The 18,708-nt window shown below is 48.3% G+C and overlaps 1 protein-coding gene across 2 annotated transcripts in view; it reads left to right on the plus strand.

The window, feature by feature from the left end:
• Nucleotides 1-18,708, plus strand: part of PLXNA4 (plexin A4) — a 526,156-nt gene that overhangs the window by 442,279 nt on the left and 65,169 nt on the right. For both annotated transcript variants that reach the window (XM_033192850.1, XM_033192851.1), the window contains 4 exons: nt 4,670-4,766; nt 5,252-5,442; nt 9,386-9,537; nt 14,125-14,242. In XM_033192850.1, coding sequence (XP_033048741.1) covers nt 4,670-4,766; nt 5,252-5,442; nt 9,386-9,537; nt 14,125-14,242 — 558 coding nt within the window. The remainder of the gene's footprint in view (nt 1-4,669; nt 4,767-5,251; nt 5,443-9,385; nt 9,538-14,124; nt 14,243-18,708) is intronic.

Raw genomic sequence — 18,708 nt, forward strand, 5'->3', positions numbered from 1 at the left:
CATGATCGGAGCAACCCTCCCCCACCATAGTTACAGAAAACAGGGTACCTTCAGGCAAGAATAGACCTGAGAGAGTATCTACTTAATCCTGTTACGGATGAGGTCTCCAAGGCCCAGAGAGGGCAAGCAACCATCTCCAGATCACATAGCAAGTAAGGCACAAATTGAGAACTTGAATCCAGTTTTATAACATAACCCCTAATCACAGGTTGAGCAAAGAACAGCAGCGAAGGGCACTTTCTACCGCAGCTTTGGTGTTATTCCTGGGAGTATGGTCTGATCAGCCTCAAAGAGGATTGTGTGGAAGAAGAAATTATTTCATTTCCTAAATCCATGAACAATCAAAACAGCATTGGACAAGGGATCTAACAAAGAAATCCATGAGTTTGTGATGGCAGAAGGAGGTGGGTGATAAATTAGTCTCAGAGGAGAGCAGAGAAAAAAGAAGAGAATCCAGTGTGGGAGTGACACTGGGCTGGGGTGGTGGAGCCACTTCCAACCCCATTATGCGGGGACAGGCCTTGAGCCAATGGCTGCAGCCCCCAGGGGCTGGTGGGAGGAGGACAGAGCGGACTCACAGGTAGCAGTTGAGGGGAAGCAACTGTAGGTATTCGTGGCCTGCTTTAGACCAAGGCTCTAGGAAAATGTCAAGTGCTGCTAATAATAGTGCATGGCCACCAGCTCTCAGAGGCTGCCAATCACGCCAGTGAGTGGGCTGCAAAGGGCATCTGGCTGGCTGAAGTGCTGGTCGTGAGGGCCGGCGCCAGGCCCAGCTTCCGCAGACTCATGTGGGCCTCTGGTTTTCTCTTGGCACCGTCATTTACCACGTGCAAAACAGGGATGGGGAGCAACAGGAAGAGAACTTGCCCCCTTTCTACTTTACTGGGACACAGCTGAAAAGGGGTCAGCAGAGCCCTCTGGACTAGAGATGGACACAGGGTACATACCAGCTTCTTGTGTAGCATTAGGTTGTTGAGATTTGTTTGCCCAAATGATAGAACTTTCCGGCAAAATATCTCAGATCTCGGGACAAGGGACTGGCTGGAGGAAAGAATGTCTCAGTTATATCGAGGTCTCATTTTTGCTTTAGAAGTAGAAGCTGAGGTTCACACTTTCCCAAGGTAATGGGGAAAGTCATCCATTAGCCCAGCATGGTGTGCCAGACCTTGATTGAGACACTTAACCTCCCAGCCTCCAGGAGCCTGGAGCCTGTCCTCCCCGGGCTCTGAGCTTTGTGCAGATTAACTGCCCGCTGATTACAGAGAGCTATATAAATGCTAAGTGGAGTGGAGATGGGGGGATCCTGGGGGATGGGAGCCTGCGGTCCAGGCTCCCAGCTGTCTGCAGAGGCAGAGAGGCTCCGTCTGCCATGCCCACCCCTTTCCCCTACCCTGCCCCAGGCACATTGCAGGTCATCCACAGGAGAGAGAGCCTCCAGGAACAATGGAAACTTCCCCAGAGACAGATGGGGGCTTGGGGGGAGCACATGGGGTTAATGATTTCTCTAATATTTCATAGTTGTGATCCCAGGATTGGGGGAGAGAAAGAAATGCCCAGCACGTGTGATCCTAATGTCTTTTTTATTTTCAATTTCTTCAAAGAGAAAATTCATGCTTGCACACATGCACACACACACATACCAGAACACATAAGCACATAAGCATTCTCATATGCATACATCCCATACATATTAAGGGTCTGGCACAGAAACACTCAATGCATGGCTGCTATTATTTTTCTGCACAAACATAAACATAGGCAACACGACTCGCCAGGGAGGGAGTTAGAACTCTGGACACATAGACTAAAATACAAAATCACATTTGAGTGCTTAGACTATGTGACAGATACTATGCTTAGAGCATGCTGTGCATGATCTTGAATCCTTACCCCAATCCAAGGAGATGTGAACTGCTTTGAATTCCCACTTTACCAATGGGGAAACTAAGACGTGGATTATCTGCTCACTTCACACAGCTGGTCACTGGCAGAACCACTTTGTGGAACTGTGTGTGTCTGTGTGTCTATGTGCATGTGCATTTATGGACACAGATAACATGGAGATGTGTGCTAACCTCTTCTCGTCAGCATGCACATAAACACATTTGTGTACACAGATGCTCACATGCATACGTATGTAGGATTCTTTGCCTTCCTCTCTGTGGGATGTCAGGTCCTTCCTGAGAGGGGGCTTGAGGATTGATTCATCTTTGGCTAACACACTCCTGGTCACCACCTGCTGCTTCCACTTTGTGTCCTGGCCAGACCCAGGCCCGAAAGCAGAAGCCAGGCTCCCATTCTGACATAGCCACTGCCAGTATCCCTCCTAAAGGTCAGAGCTCTGCCCGCCCCAGCACTGCCTCCAGGTGATCAAATGGTGCTCAGCTTGGGGTGGAACAGCCAGCCCTGCCCAGGGTCATCCAGACAGCAGTTTGAAGCCTGTGGGGATCACCTTTCCCCACTGGGACCTTCAAGGGGAGAGATGGGAAGGATGGGAAGAAATTGAATGTGGCTGGAGGAGGGAATTGGAAGCCTGAAAGTTTCTCTCTCTCTCTCTCTCTCTCTCACACACACACACACACACACACAGAAGGAGGGAGGAAGGGAGGGAGGTCATCCCCCTCTTATACCCTTCTCCCTCCACAGGGACAGTCCATCTACCTCCCTACTTCTAACAGACTGCAGAGATTCTCTAACTTTTTAATCAGCACCAGAATCACAGGGTAGTTCTCAAAATGCTCCCCATCTCCAGAGATTCCAGTCTGGCAGATCTGGGATGGGCCCTGGAATCTGCATTTTAGTAGGCCCCCGGGTGGTTCTGATGAAGGAGTCCATAGACCACACTAAGAACCACCAGTCTAAAGTAGAAGAGGTTTTCAGAAAACTTAGGACCACCCAGCCTGACCCAGCTGCAGAGACAACCTCTGGGGGAGTTGATGATTGAGTTCTCTGATGATCAAAGTCTCCACTGTGGATTTTGCAGGGCTAGGAACCTTTGCTTTACTCTGTGAGCTTGGACCCTGGCCCTGGCCCCAGAGCCATTGTTCACAAGACATATTCAACGAGGGGGATGCAGTGCATCCATTGTGGGACAAACAACGAACGTGGCCCTCTGGCCACGGCACACGTCGCCAGGGAGGGAGTTAGAACTCTGGACACTAGGGCAGAGCCCGAAGTGACTGGAGGCACGTCCTCCTGCGGTTGCTGTATGAGGGCAATGTCAAGTCACAGTTTTTTCTCATGGAAGCACATTCCGTAACTCAGGAATTTAGGGCGATTTCCTGCACTGAGGATTATAACGTCTCCTTTAGAAGCTCCTACAAACAGGGTGCAGACCTGTCCCTGCCCAGAGGCAGAGGTGTGGACAGTAGCCCTCTGAGATTCTTCTCAGATGTGTTTTCCCATGTCCTGTGGCCACCCTCCCTCTCCATGAAGGTGCCATGGCCCACTTGGAGGAGGGAGCCTCAGCAGCCTCCCGTGATATCCGTCAACATCACCCTAGCGAAGCCCTCCAAATTTTTAATTCAAATTAAATTTGAATTAAAAGAGCCCACGAGTTCTGCAAACATAACTTCAAACCTGGTCCTCTGGACTAACCTCTTTCAACAAATTGCCAGGCCTCAGCCCCTCCTATGCAGAAAATCTGTCTCAATTCCATTCCTCCATCCCACCCCATGTGGCGAGCAGAGTCGGGTGGAATAATGAGAAAATCACCAGGTAGGGGTTGGAAATTGCTGCCCAGGGTGGGCTCTAAGTTCCTCTGCTAACCCTCTTTCTCTGGGGACTGAGACGGGTCTGCTATGGGAAGGCAGACTAGGGACCATCATGTCTGGGGACTGCCCCCTCCACCAGCATCTTCAAGCCAGCACTTCCCTCTTCTCTCCACCCTTCACCTCCTATCTCTTAGCCAGGCAGGGGAGCAGGACCCTGAGGGGCCCTCCAAGGACAGGAGCACAACAGGAATCTGGGCGTGAGCCTGGCTTTGAGCTAGTGACTACTTGCAGCATCCAGGCCCAGATTCCCATATTTGCCCTCCAGAGTCCTCAGGATTTCCCCCCTCACCAACAAGCTCCCATCTAGTCCTCTTTTCTGTTAACCTCTGCCTCTCATCCCCCAAGGGTGTAGCCCCCTCATTTCTTAGTCTCTGTAACCACCATCTTGCCTGGGAGGTGATCACCCCTCCCCAGGTCTTTGGAAAAGCATCCACCTAACCTGGACATTTCCTGGAAATTAGAGTTCCCCAACCTAATTGCAGACTTGGGAGGGCCTAGGGACCAGGGTTTTCCTGGGCAGCCCAGGAGGAAGTGGACTCTTCCCTCAGTTTTACCTCTCAGGAAAGCCCAGGGGGTGGGAACAGGCCTCCCGCCTGAGACCCACAGGAGATGAGCTAGTGGCTTGCTCCCATCTGCCCCTTGAGCTGGCATCCACAGGGGCATGCTTGGAGGCCTGGCCCACCCCTGTGTTATCTTCCACTCCCTCTAATATACACTTCCCCACCTGTACCCACATGTGCCTGCGCATACTTGTGTGCACACAGGTAGACACAGGCACAGTTTTGGCAAGTCCTTAGCTCATGAGCTCTTAACAGCCCTAGGCTGATCCTTTGGGCCCTCTCTAGAACTCTCTGTGACCCCACTTTCTTCTTTCCTCCTCCTCGACCTGGCTGCAGTATTCTTATGAAGGGATGGAGATCAACAACCTGCCCGTGGAGTTGACAGTCGTGTGGAATGGGCATTTCAACATTGACAACCCAGCTCAGAATAAAGGTGTGGAAGGGCTGGAGCCTGGCAGGGGAGGGAGGGGAAGGGATGGGGTAGAGAGGGAAGGAGCCGCCCTGCATTCTCGCAGGTGTCATTCTGCCCCCGTCTCCTGGTGGCTGTCCCTCTCCCTCTGAGTCCCTCCTTCACAGCCTCTCCACCATCTGTGCTTCTCCGTTACTTCTTGAGCATGGGGTCTGTACAGCTTGACCTGGGCTGGTGGCTTCTGGGAGGAGGTGGCATGTAGAGGACTTCCTGGGAAGGGCTGCTGAGTGCTGAGTGAACAGAGTTCCCAGAGCTTCCCATTTCAGTCCCTCTGCTCTGGCCTGGACTTTCTTTCTGGTTCTTTTTTGCATCAGAACGGCTAAGGGGGCAAAGCTGCCTTTGTGCCCCATTGCCCCAGGCTGGGACTGCACTCTTTGTCCCTCTCTGGGCCCCTCCTGTCCCCACTGCCGTTCCCAAGCACCCCTTGCCCTTGCCCTTCCCCTCTGCAGTTCACCTCTATAAGTGTGGAGCCATGCGAGAGAGCTGCGGGCTGTGCCTCAAGGCTGACCCAGACTTCGCATGTGGCTGGTGCCAGAGTCCAGGCCAGTGTACCCTGCGCCAGCACTGCCCTGCCCAAGAGAGCCGGTGGCTGGAGCTGTCTGGTGCCAACAGCAAGTGCACGAACCCCCGCATCACAGAGGTAAGCCGGGGTCGGGCCTCCTGCTCCAAATGGACAGGCTCCAGACTGCTGCGCCACACCCTAGGGAAACTCTGCCCAGCCGTGGTGTCAGTCACCCAGTGGTCACCGGGTGGACTTGGTTGCTCCTCCTGGCTGGGTGATGACCTAGTTTTCCTTCATGGCTTCCCTGGAAGCGTAGGCTTGGATCAGAGACTCTTGTTGGGGCTCAATTGTCCTGTTGGAATCTCCAAGGAGCTGGGTCAGGAAGGACTCAGTCCTTGCCAGCCCCTTCCTTTGTCTCTAAGAGCCTCGGTGGCAAGGCCTGAAGTTCCACTGGTGGCACCCTCACCAAGTGTCAGCCCATGATTGGCGGTTGCAAGGGCGTTGGGGCACAGCCCGGCTCTGGGGAAGTGAAGAAGGTCACGAGAGAAGCCTTCGAACTCTGCCAAAACAAGCCCTGAGCTGTAAGATGGAGCACAGTTTAGGGGGACCAATGGGACACAGGCCATGGAGTGAAGACCCAGGGAGGAACACAAGGAAGAGCTAAACATGCAGACACTGGGTCCCAGAGAACAGGGTTTGAATCCAGGCTCCACCAGCTGTTTGCTGGGTACCTAGGTGTGGCTACTATCTCTACACCTCACCTTCCTCACATGTGTGGTGGGCCTCAGCATCCCACTTACACGGGAGTTGGAAGAATTTCATGCGCACCTGCAGGCAAGATACCTCACTCCCGGCCCAGCGCATGGGGATCTCACCAGGCTCCTCCTCACTCATCATCATTGATAAAATCATTCCCAGGGATGTCTAAGCCAAGGAAATCACTGCCCCTGGAGTTAAGTAGTCCTGTCTCTTCTCCTCCAACTCCTCTACTCTTCCAGCATGGCCAGAGTCCCTTGCTCCCTCTTAAAATAAAAAAGAGGGCTGCATCTCTCTCTCCACATGCTCCTCCCCCGTGGCACCATGGCATCTGTGCCTCCAGCTCAGGGCTGAGCACACAGTAGGTGCTCAATACCTCTTTACCATTGAGGATGCTGGTCAGGATTATGAAGCAGCTGGAAGAGGGGGAAGGAGAGAAGATAAAGACTCAAGTCTCTGCCTCAGTGAACAGTGAGGACGAACTGGTACCAGGCTTTGTGCACAGTTTCACAAATGCACACAGTATATGATCACTTAACAGGGGCAGGCAAAAATATAGGCCATATATTTGTGTAATGGCTAATAGTTGCACTGCACCTTTATACCCCTTACCTTGTCCAAACAACCACCTGTTCTATTGGAGTCCCAGAGCTGCTGTCACAAGGTACTGCAGACTAGGCAGCTTGTATGACAGAAATGGATCATCCTGTAGTTCAGGAGGTAGACAGTTAAGGTCAAGGTTTTAGCAGGGTCGGTTCCTCTTGAGGACTGTGAGGGAAGCATCTGTTCCCCATCTCTCTCCTTGGCTTGGAGATGACCATCTTCTCCCTGTGTGGCTTCCCATCATCTTCTCTCTGTGAATTTCTCTGTGGCCAAATTTCCCTTTTTCATTAGATCATATTGTACCAAAGCCCATCCTAATGGTCGCCTTCAAATTTAATTGCCTCTGTAAAGACCCTGTCTTCAAATAAGGACACATTCTGAGACACTGAGGCTAGGACTTCTCCCTGTGACTTTGGTGGAATCACAGTTCAAACCCGTAATGTCTCCCAAGGCCAGGGTTATCATCAGGTTATTATTCTCTTCTAGACGGAGGCTAATGCTCAGAGAGGCACACATACTCTAACCAAAGTGTCGGTAACATGGTCCTGAATCCCAGGTCTCCTGAGTAATGTTCTCCTGGGTTATTGTTCTCTTCCACTACAATGGTGAGACTTCACACCTCCACTCACAAATTGTGCATGTGCACCAGGGATGTGTGAAAGCAAGATTATTGGGTTTTGTGGATGAACAGCCTCACCCAGCAAAGCAGCCCCTTGGGGTGGCCCTCAAAATGTGCCCCATGCTTCAGATCCTTTATCTTCCACCTTCCTGGCTGTACAGGCTCTGAGAGTTTCTCTCAGTCCCCACTTCAGTCTCTTGCATGGTAGGAATCTAAACAGTGATTCTCAGACTTGGAAGAAATATTTGCAGAATTAACCTACAGAATGATCTGGGATAGGAGGACAGCTGGACCTCTCCTCTCCCCACTACCCCCAACCCCACACTGGGGCCCATGTCCTCCCTTCCCAGTCCCCACCCCTCACCCTCACGCCTCCTCTGTGGAACGGCTCCTCCCAGAGCCCTCAACAAGAAACCAACCCAGGGGGCTGCTGTGTATGGCAGTGTGTCTGGTGCTATCGGTGGAACTTGCTTTCTTCTTGGCCTGGGTCCAAGAAAATCACAGGGAGGAGATGGCAAATTAAACAAATCTCCCTGTGACAGAGGCTATTTACTGCCTCCATACTGGTATTGGCCCTAGGGGAACCCGGGGAACTAAGAAGTGGGCCAGAGATAAAATTCCTTTTTCAGTATGACAAGCTAGGGCTAGAATATCATGGGGACACCACTGCCAGGTGCCAGTGGCACTTTGGGGACTGGCCAGGCAGACACTTGGGAAGAACACAGACTCTCCCTCCAACTTTCCCCATGTCTGTCCACGTCCCTCTCATAGAAATGGGCCTATGTCTCCACGGAAGCTGTTTTTCCACTGCAATGGGAATACACTTATACACAGGCTCACACCCTGCATGCGCTCACTCACAATCACACCCACCCTTATGGGGATGTGTAGGAGATGGGAGATAGCTTGACTGTGGCAGGTAAGCCGTCTCACCTGGAGAAGTTGCCACTTGGTGGGGAGGGCAGCACAGCCTAGTTTCTTCTGCTTCCTCCTCCTTTCACCCTCACCGCAGGTTGGAATTCCCACTTGTGGCCCTGCAGGGTTGAGGAGAGTCGGATATGCTGGAAAGGAATAGAGATAGAATCTCTGGGCTCCTTCCATTCTAATCCTGCTGACATTGGCTAAGGTCCAGTTGCTGGTGCTCATAGGTGCCAGGAATGGAAGCACGCCCTTCTCTGGCCCATGAAACGACAGGATGAGATTGTGTTAACTGTACAGCCCCCACCTCAAAGCAGGCACTTGGATGTTGAGTCCTCACATTGTAATCATGGGTTTTTTGACATGGATTTAGGAGAGAAAGCCAGTACACTTTGACCTGTGTACGAGGATAAAATTTAAATAAAACCTGAATCCATGTGGTACCAGGCCAAACAACAAAGGCAAAGGAGTTGTGACAAATGCTGATAATAATTCCAGAAAGATGTTTGGACAGTTGTAGGTTTTATTACAGTGACAATGCAAGACATAAAGATTGTAATGTTACTGAAAATCCCACAAGGAGGAGTGAGACAGACCTGCTCCTAGAGACTCAGGATCGGAGGAGGAGGGGGCTGGGAGTGGGAAGGATGAGGGACAGGCACAAAGAATTGTTGCCATGTAAGTGTCACAAAGAAGGTATTTTGGAATTTAAGTGGAGAGAGGAAGAACACAGGGTTGTGGGGCAGTGTCATTTGAGAAGTGTCTTGAGAGGTGGGTAGGGTCACATACGCATAGAGGGCTCTGGGTGGATAGCAGGGGTTTTTATTTTCCTTGAGAGTAGAATCAACACAAGCAAATGCTAGAAGGCATGAATCCCAGTTTTCTATGAATCACCCAGTAGCATTGCTGGTCACGTTCCATCCCCTCCTCTCTTCTTCTATGAAATGGGAAGATGTACCATAGGCTTTGAATATTGCTCCTAGGGACACACACAAACACGGACTGTTTTCCTAGAAGCTGCTATGCATTGATTACCACAGGCTTTGGGTGCCCTTGGGGACTTCGAGCCACTCAGGGACTCTGGGGCAGACGAGAGAAGAGCCAGCAGCCTCTCCTGGCCTCATCAACAAGTGAGTGATGGCAGTATCTTGGTGTCTGTCTAATTACTTCTCTTCCTCCCTCTAGATAATCCCAGTGACAGGCCCCCGGGAAGGGGGCACCAAGGTCACTATCCGAGGGGAGAACCTGGGCCTGGAATTTCGCGACATCGCCTCCCATGTCAAGGTGGCTGGTGTGGAGTGCAGCCCTTTGGTGGATGGTTACATCCCTGCAGAACAGTAAGTGAAGTTGCCCAAAGCACAGGAGGAACAGGGGAGGGAAGATAGCTTAGTATTAAGGATATTCTGGTCAGCAACTAGGTGCAAGTCAGAGCTTGTGGGGGAAGGAGAATCACCCTAATATTCTAGAGTTGGAGGGTGGACTCCCACAACTCCCTGCCTGCTCAGCTAGCTAGCTGCCATACTGGGGAAAGTGTAGAGAGGAAAAGGAGAAATAGCTGGGAGAGCAAGGTGACTGTTACCTACTTGGGGTATAAGGCTGCATGGAAGGAAGGGAGACAAAACAAAAAGAAAATCTGCAAGAGAAGTGTAAGTCCAATTCCTTCTGCTGTCCCCAACTTCCCACTCACATCCCCCCCCAGCACTGATCCTGTGCTACTCTCTGTGGAAACTGATGATGAAATTCACACCCACTCTCAGGCTTGTGGGTGCCTTAGATTATTTTTCTCTTTGAAAGTCTGCTGGCCCACTGAATAGGTCATTCAACAAATGACCTTGAACTGTAACCCATCTAGTAGAGGAGGTTCGTGAATCATGCATGGCCTTGTAAATAAGTAAGCACCATCTTCCAGCCCAACAAACACAACTATGAAAATGTTTACCAGCACTATAGAATCTATATTCCATACCGTCTTTGTTGAACCTCCTGGAGTGAAATCTTGTCACTTGTGCTGTATGCATAAATTATTGACACTTTGCAAGGGCTCCCCTAGGTATGTGAGTACAGTTTCCATTTCTGCTCCTGGGTCTTGCCTAGGTTTACTGATTCTGAACCATCACTACTGCCATCCTCAATTCCTCCTGATTTCCATGAGGTCTCCCCAAGATGCTCATAGCAGATCAGATGGTTTAAGGATCTAGTCTTGGTAGGACTCACCTCTATGATCCATCATCAGTTAGTTACCAAAAGATCTTTCTATGGCTCTTTCAACTTTCTGACACCTTTCTGGAATGAAACCAAACTAGGCCACTGCTAATATATTGTGATTTGAGGAATTTTAAAATATCCTACTTTGGATTTACATACCCAGATATCAAAAGTATTATGAAGCCACATGATTAAAATAATGTGATACCAGTTAGATCAGTAAAGTAAGATAGAGGACCCAGAAAAAGAATGCTGATGCATACAAATTTAGTTTGTAATAGAGGTGATATTTCAAATCACCCAAGGAAAGATCATTCAATAATTGATGCTGGTTAACTCCCTGGAAAAAGCACAATAGCAGATCCTTATTCCACATTATACACCAAAATAAATTCCAGATGGATTAAAGAGTTACGTTTAAAAAATGAAACTGTGAAAGGATTAGAAGAAAATGCAGGTGGAAATTTACTTGATTTCAAGAAGGCGAACTTGTGAAAAGTATAACTGCAACAGAGGAAATTATAAAGAAAAAGATTAGGGGATTTGAGTACTTAAAACCTTAAAACTTGTGTATCAAAAATCATTGCAAGCAAAATAAAAATGTGAATGATAAACTGGGAGTCTGGTTACATCCTATTACAGTTAATAAATACTTTTTCTTTATATATAAAGAGCTTTTATAAATAAAAGGCAAAGATCACAAAATGATCAAAGAGCATGAACGTACAATTTATGAGATTAAAAAAGAACCAAAAGTCATACGAAAAATAAATGTTTAACGCCAGTAGTAATCAATGAAATGCAAATTAAAACACTAGGGAGTGGTTTGTGAAAGTTAATGCCCAGTGCAGGAGAGGTGTGAGAAGTAGCTGACTCCTTCACTCATGGTGCAAGGGGAAATTGGGACAAACTTTCTGGAAGGAGATTTGGAAATGTGGGTCAAAGGCCTTTAGCCTGGCCATCACACTTCTAGAACTTTCTCTAAATAACCAGAATACACAACTATTTATTTTCAAGAATGCTTATTTCAGCCTTATTTTTTTTTTTTTTTTTTTTTTTTTTGAGACGGAGTCTTGCTCTGCCGCCCAGGCTGGAGTGCAGTGGCCGGCTCTCAGCTCACTGCAAGCTCCGCCTCCCGGGTTCACGCCATTCTCCTGTCTCAGCCTCCCGAGTAGCTGGGACTACAGGCGCCCGCCTCGTCGCCCGGCTAGTTTTTTGTATTTTTTAGTAGAGACGGGGTTTCGCCGTATTAGCCAGGATGGTCTCGATCTCCTGACCTCGTGATCCGCCCGTCTCGGCCTCCCAAAGTGCTGGGATTACAGGCTTGAGCCACCGCGCCCGGCCAGCCTTATTTATAATAGTAAAAACTCAGAAGTGATTTACATGTGTAAAAACAGGGAATTCATCAATTCAGTAAATTATTGTATAAGCACAGGAAAGAAAACTACACAGCCATTAAATCTGATATTATAGAAGAATCATGACCAGGCATATACTCAAAGTATATTAAGTGAGAACACAGGTTCTTGGAACACAGGTTACAAGCATAATACAGAGTTTCGAATCAGTTTTGTAAAAGAAAATTAAGACTGGCTACAGTCTTAAACGTTAACATTGGATATTTCACGTGGGTGCAAGGCAGTGTGGCATGGTACATAGGCAAGAACTTGGACTTTACAAGGAGATTCCTGGGACTGGAGCCCTGTCTCTGCCACTTACTAACTGGGTGAATGTAAGCAAGTTGCTCAACATTTTATTTGCCTCAGTTTCTTCGTTTATAAAATGAGGATAATAATGGCATCTACCCCATGGTCTTATGGAAAATTACATTCTCAATGGTGCAACTGGGGGGTATGTAAGTATGACAAGTGCTTTCACGTACTTTCTATTTTTTTTAAACACCAAACATGCATTAATTATGTGATCTGGATAGCAAGGTATTACTTGTTCTGGAACCTTACTCAAAAGTTGTTTCTAAGAGAAACATAAAACATAGAAGCCACAAAGTAAAAGAACAACCAACTTAACCACACAGGTGCTTTTAAACTTTAGTGTGGCAAAAGACATTGGAACCACAGTTGAAAGATGACAAGCAAGGAGAAAATCATTGCAATATTTATAACAGACAAAAGTTAATACTCCTAATTCAGACAATCTATCAGCAAGAAAGACGGCTTTACCAGAAAAGTCAAAGGAAAGGCCATATGAGATTTTAAAAACACACCCATGTGAAAAAATATAAAACCTCACTCATAATTTGTGAAATTAAAATTAAAATTAAAGTGAGATTCCCCCCCTCCCCCGCCATTGGATTGTTCATATCTGGTGTTGGCGAAAGAGCAGACCATCGATAGAAGTGCATAGTCTAGACTTCTTGGAACATTATTTGGCTCTACCTACCAAATATTAAATACGCAAACTGACCCAACAGTTTCCTTCCTTAGAAATCTATCCTACTATACAGTGCCTAAGGATGTGTGTGTCAGTTGGTTCATTTTGCAGAATAATTTGGAGCAGCAGAAAAATCAGGACAACTAAACGTTCATCAATAGGAAGATGGTTGTGTAAGTGATAGTGCAGTCATCAGAGGAGGCACTGTGAGGCTGCTGAAAAGAAAAATGTCAAGCTGTGTCTGTAGAGATGGGAAGGAAGGTCCACGCTATTGTGCTGAGCAAAAACGGAAGTGTTGATAGCAGTGGAGATGTTATGTTTTGCTTTTATTTTAAAAAACACATATATCTTTCCTTACGTATGTATGTTTACAAGTGTAATTGTATATATATGTAAAAACACATTTATGCTTATGTGTGCCTGCATATGAAATACAAATATAAATATACATATGTGTGTATGTGTATGCAAAGATATCTATTGGGCAAGTTGCCTAACTTTCCTTTGCCCCAGTTTCTTCATTTGTAAAATACATATACATAGATATATATACACATATATATTTATATATCATGCCTGCAAAGATATATATATATATATACACACACACTTAAGTTTTAAGTATATATATAGTTTTAAGTTTTAAGAAGAATGAGGCACTCACTTTTTACTGCCATACTCTGTACTGTTTGACTGTTGGATTATTTTTAAAAAGGTATAAACAAATTTTGTAATCAAAGCAATAAAAATTTTTAGAAAGGAAAAAGTTCACACACGCATACACACACACATATACATACTCACTCAATTATCCCCTCACCCGGCCTGGAACCTGGGGCTGACTGGGAAGCAAAAGCACTTCACTGAGGCAGCCCAATCATTGGGAGCAGAAAGCTCCCAGGTGGGGACCAGAAAACCTTAGGTCGCTCCAAGTTCTGGTTTGACTTCCTGCAGCCCTTGGGTAAGTCACTTTGCCTCTCTGGACTCTGCCAGTCCTATTCCCCAAGGGTTTTGGCTAGAACATGCCCGCCAGTCTAGTTGACAACTGAGTAGATAATCATGAATTAGACATTGAACATCTAGAGTCATAACAAAGGGACCCTCTTCCAGGCTCGCTCAAAGGAGATCCCATAGGTCAAGTTTCCTCACTGCCTGACGATTAAGGAGAAGACCCTGCTAGGAGGAATTAGGATATGTTCTCCTTCCTCCCCTACCTGGCCATCTCTGAGATCCTACTGTGGAGAAAGGGACCTGGGTAGGTGCTGTGGGGTGCAGGGTCTTGGCTGGAAGTCCTGTGACCCATGGAATTTCTTCTATCCTCCCTGCAGGATCGTGTGTGAGATGGGGGAGGCCAAGCCCAGCCAGCACGCAGGCTTCGTGGAGATCTGCGTGGCTGTGTGTCGGCCTGAATTCATGGCCCGGTCCTCGCAGCTCTATTACTTCATGGTGAGTCTTGACCAGCAGTGATCTGGCTGGGTAAAGGCCACAGAGCTCATTACCATGATTGATGGGCCCCTCTAGAGCTCTGTGGGCAAACGCAGGGCAAGGGCCTGCCCTGCAACCTCCCTCAGTTCATGAGAATCCTGTCTGTTAGTGAGTGAGAACACAGCCTTTGAAGTCTGGAAGACCTGGATTCAAATCCAGACTTTGCTGTGCCTGGCTGTGTGGTTTCAAGTAAGATGCTTTAGCTCTCAGGACCCAGAGTCCCCACATGGGTACATGGCAGTGTGGCACGGTAGGCAGGCAAGAGCTTGGACTTCACAAGGCAACTCCTGGGCTTTGATCCCTGGCTCTTCCACTTACTAACTGGGTGAACATGGGCAAATTGCTCAACATTTTGTTTTTGCCTCAGTTTCTTCATTTATAAAATGAGGATAATAATAGTATCAACCCCATGATCTTGTGGAAAATTACATCAATGTATTTATGACTTCTAGTATCATTTGTTTTATTATTTCTGTGGTTGCCACCATTGCTTCCGTTTTCTGGCCTGTCCCTGCACACTCATGGCCCATTGTGCCATCCTATCGCCCTCACACTTCTCCCTCACCCCAATGCCTTAGTCTGTTTACTGCTGCTATAGAAGAATGTCTGAGACTGGGTAATTGGTAGAGATGAGTCATTTATTTGATTCCTTATTCTGGAGGCTGAGAAGTCCAAGATCTAGGGGCTGCATCTGGCAAGTGCCTTCTTACTGCATCACCTCATGGCAGAAAGTGAAAAGTCAGGAGACTACATGCAAGAGAGCAAGAGCAGAGAGGGTGGAACTCCCTTTCATAACAAACCCCCTCTTTCATAATAAGCATATTCCTGTGATAGTAACATTAATCCATTCATGAGGGCAGAGCCCTTGTGAACTAATCACCTCTTAAAAGTCCAACATCTCAACACTGTTTAATTGGGGATTAAACTTTCAAGACATGACTTTGGAAGATGCATTCAAACCATAGCACCCACTCACCATTATCCCTATTTCATGACCTCATTAACCCCTGCCCACCACTCACCTGCATACCCAATGCATTTCCCTCTACCCACACCATTGCCCCCACCTCTCTCACCCTACCACCCCTTTCCCCATTCCATGGCCTCTCTGAGGATCTCTTCCCAGTCCTCAAATTCCTTCCTGCCTGGAACCTCTCATCAAAGGCTGGCTGACAAGTAGTTCTATGGGACAGAGGCTTTTGGAATCTCTCAGCCTTGTGATTATGGCGATGGTGGAGACATGAACATACTCCCTGCCGCTCACACCCATCATTTTAAAAACTAAACTTCTCAGATTAATGACAGCTGTAGTGGTATAATTTCCTCATGATTCTGAGCTGCTTTTGGAAGCTGGAAGCCTGAAGTGATGGATTTTATACCTGGCCATCAAATGCCCTGAAATATGTCATAGGGAATTTGGCATTCATTCTCTTTCCTCTCTCTCTCCCTCTTTCCTCCTTTTCCCCCCTTGCCTCCCTCTCTCTCTCCTTCCTTGTTCTCTCCCTTCCTTCCTTCCTTGATCCCTTTCTCCCTCCCTTCCTTTCTTCCTCCTTTCTTTGCTTCCTTCCTTCCTCCCTTCCTCCTTATCTCATCTTCCTCCCTCCTCCTTCCTTCTTCAACTGACAGCCATTGATCGCCTTACACAATGCCTCTCACTAGATTATTTAATGAGTGCTTGTTTAATTGAGTTGGATTTTATGACTTGATGGTTCTGTCTGTGGGGGTTAGGATGAGGAATAAGTTCCAACACAGCATCTCCCTCAGGAGGCCCACAGTCTAGAAGGGGAGGTGAAAGCAACTGAGCTCAAGTACTTGACACAGACTTGAATGTGGTCAGGGCCAAACCTTAGAGAAACATGAGTGTAGTGCGGCACCATGACTGGGACTGCAGCTGCATCTGCTCCACCTCTGCTCTCTGAGGGCCAAACACCCCCTGGATGCAGTTGGCTGTCACTGAATGCACATGGGAATTCATAAAATGAGAATAACATGCACATATAATGGGGTTCATGGAAGAGTCATTTTCCTTATCTGTTTAGGATTTGAACCTGCCACCTTCTCCTGAAAACATATGACAGAATTTCCAAGGGGAACCCAGTAGACATTAAGACAACTAATGAGAAATGTATATATATTTGTATATAAAGTATGCATATATGTGTGTGTGTGTGTGTGTGTGTGTATGTATGTAGTATATGATATAGACATAGAGACAGAGGGGGAGAGAGAGAGAGAGAGAGAGAGATGGAAAGAGGAGGGATGACGTTCGCCAGGTATTTCCTAAAATTGGGCAAGAAATCTGGCTTTGAAATTTCCTGGCAGCCAAAGTAAAATGGGAGGAAACTGCTGCATGGCCAAAGCAAGCACTGGACTTCCTTGGCCAGCCACTGCCCAGAGCAGCTTTCCATCCTGAGGTTCTTGGCAGTGATCCTGAATGATAAAGTGGACAGGGCTAGAGCCACCTCCAACTTATTAAGCTGATGCTTCTTTTGAACCTTAGCTGCCTCTGCCCTGCATCCCCAGTCAGGCCCCTCACTCCTGTGGCTCAATCAAGGCCACCACCACCTGGCTGTCCAGCCATCATCTCCTTGTGGCCCACCCAGGCTGTCAGCTCCCATAAACAGTGCTTCCTCCTCTCTTGCCCATTCCCATCAGTGGTCCATCCCCTAGGCCTGCAATCCTGCTGGGCTGTGGCTCAGCATCCCTTCATTCCTGACATCAATCCATCACCATGTCCTGGAGTCTTCCTTTTCCCATTCTCTTTGCCATAACAATGGCCTCCTTAAATCCTTCCCTTGCTTTTCTCTGTTGTAATCCGTCTACCATCATGTCAGCTTCCACCTTGAGAAGAGCCAAGGCTCCCCCTCCCTGTAAGACATTGTCCAGGCTCCTCTATCTGCTTCCCCGTTCAATCCTATGTTGCCAGCCTTTGCATTGTCTGCCACCTTGCCTTCTCTGTCTCCTTCTCCTGGTTGCACGAGCCATATCCCCCTTATTCGTCAAAGCTGTGCTCAGGACCCTGTCCTCGGTCTGTGAATGCACAGGCCTGAGCTGTGGATACCCACAGGCCCTGCGCCCCACCCCACTTCTTGGGACTCCAGACATCTGCCTGCATCACACCACTCAGGGGGTCCTCTTTGCGCCCTGCTCCTCTTATCAAACCAATCTGTCTTGGGAGCTACTTGCCTTGGCCAGCCACCTGCCCAGAGCAGGGTTCCTTGGCAGGGACCCTGGAGGACACAGTGGACAGGGCGAAATTCACCTCTGCCTCATTAAGCTGATGCTTCCTTTAAGACTCTCTGCCTCTGCTCTGCATTTCCAGCCAGGCCCCCACTGCTGAGGCTCCATCAAAGATCAGCCCAGGACCCTCCTTTCTTTGGGAGCCCCACAGTGCATAGGCAGCAGTAAACCTCCCAACACAGGAGAGTCTCCTGGGGCGGGACGGGCATTAAACAAAATGCCCTGGACCTCTCCCTGCCTCCTGCCAGGACTAATTAAATCCAATGCTACAGATCCTGGGTAATTCTGAGATGCAAGCTGAGCTGAGGCCCCCTGACCTAGGAGAAAGGGCGTTTCCTGTGTGGCTCCCGTGTGCCAATGCACTCAGCTCTCTGCTTTTGTTCTTATAATGAGCCTGTGTGCTACACATTGGAAAGTCCCATCTGCCCTCAGGAAGGGCCCAGTCTTGCCTGTGTGATTGTTCCTACCCTGCAGAGGGGTGTGATTGAATTTAGGGTATTAAGGGAGGCTTCCTAGAAGAAGCTGGAGGGAAAGATGGGATTTGTATAATACAAATAGAATATAATTTTCCATGTGGATCTGAAGTGGTGGGAGGCTGTTCCCAGCATAAGGTCTGACAAGGTAGTACACCAAAAGATGGGAACAGGAGGGAGAGGGAAGAGGGTGGGTGGTGAGGAGGAGAGGCTGAAGCAGAGGCAGGTCAGAGCAGATGACAGAGGTTGCCTCAGGCAAATATGCATTGGTCTGGTGGGTCCCTGCAGCTGAAAGATTTGTGTTATTTTTCTACTTAAGGGACATCTTTGAGGAATGGTTCTGGTGCCACATGTTCACTTGGGAAGACTTTTAGGGAGGAGAAATAGTGCTAGAGACCTTGGTCTCTTTCTCTGGCCCCTTGCATTTAAGGGTTGCGTCATTGAGGCCCACCCCCATTCCTCGCACAGAGTTTCTAGGGATTCCAGGTGGGAGTGAGGGACGGAGGTCCCCATGAGTCTCCGCAGGGGTTGAGAAGGGACAGAACCCCGTCTATCACACTTTCCAGAGTCTCCGAGCCCTCATGACCTTCTCGTCTACCAGGAAGCTTACAGGTGTACTCTTTGGGCCCTACACAGAAGTCCCTAGCTCCTCTGGAGTTCTGAGACAGCCAGGAAACTCTTTCCCCAGGACTTGGGGCATGTTGGAGAGATGTT

This window comes from Trachypithecus francoisi, unplaced genomic scaffold (assembly GCF_009764315.1).
Source record: "Trachypithecus francoisi isolate TF-2019V2 unplaced genomic scaffold, Tfra_2.0 Lachesis_group4, whole genome shotgun sequence".
NCBI lineage: Eukaryota > Metazoa > Chordata > Mammalia > Primates > Cercopithecidae > Trachypithecus > Trachypithecus francoisi.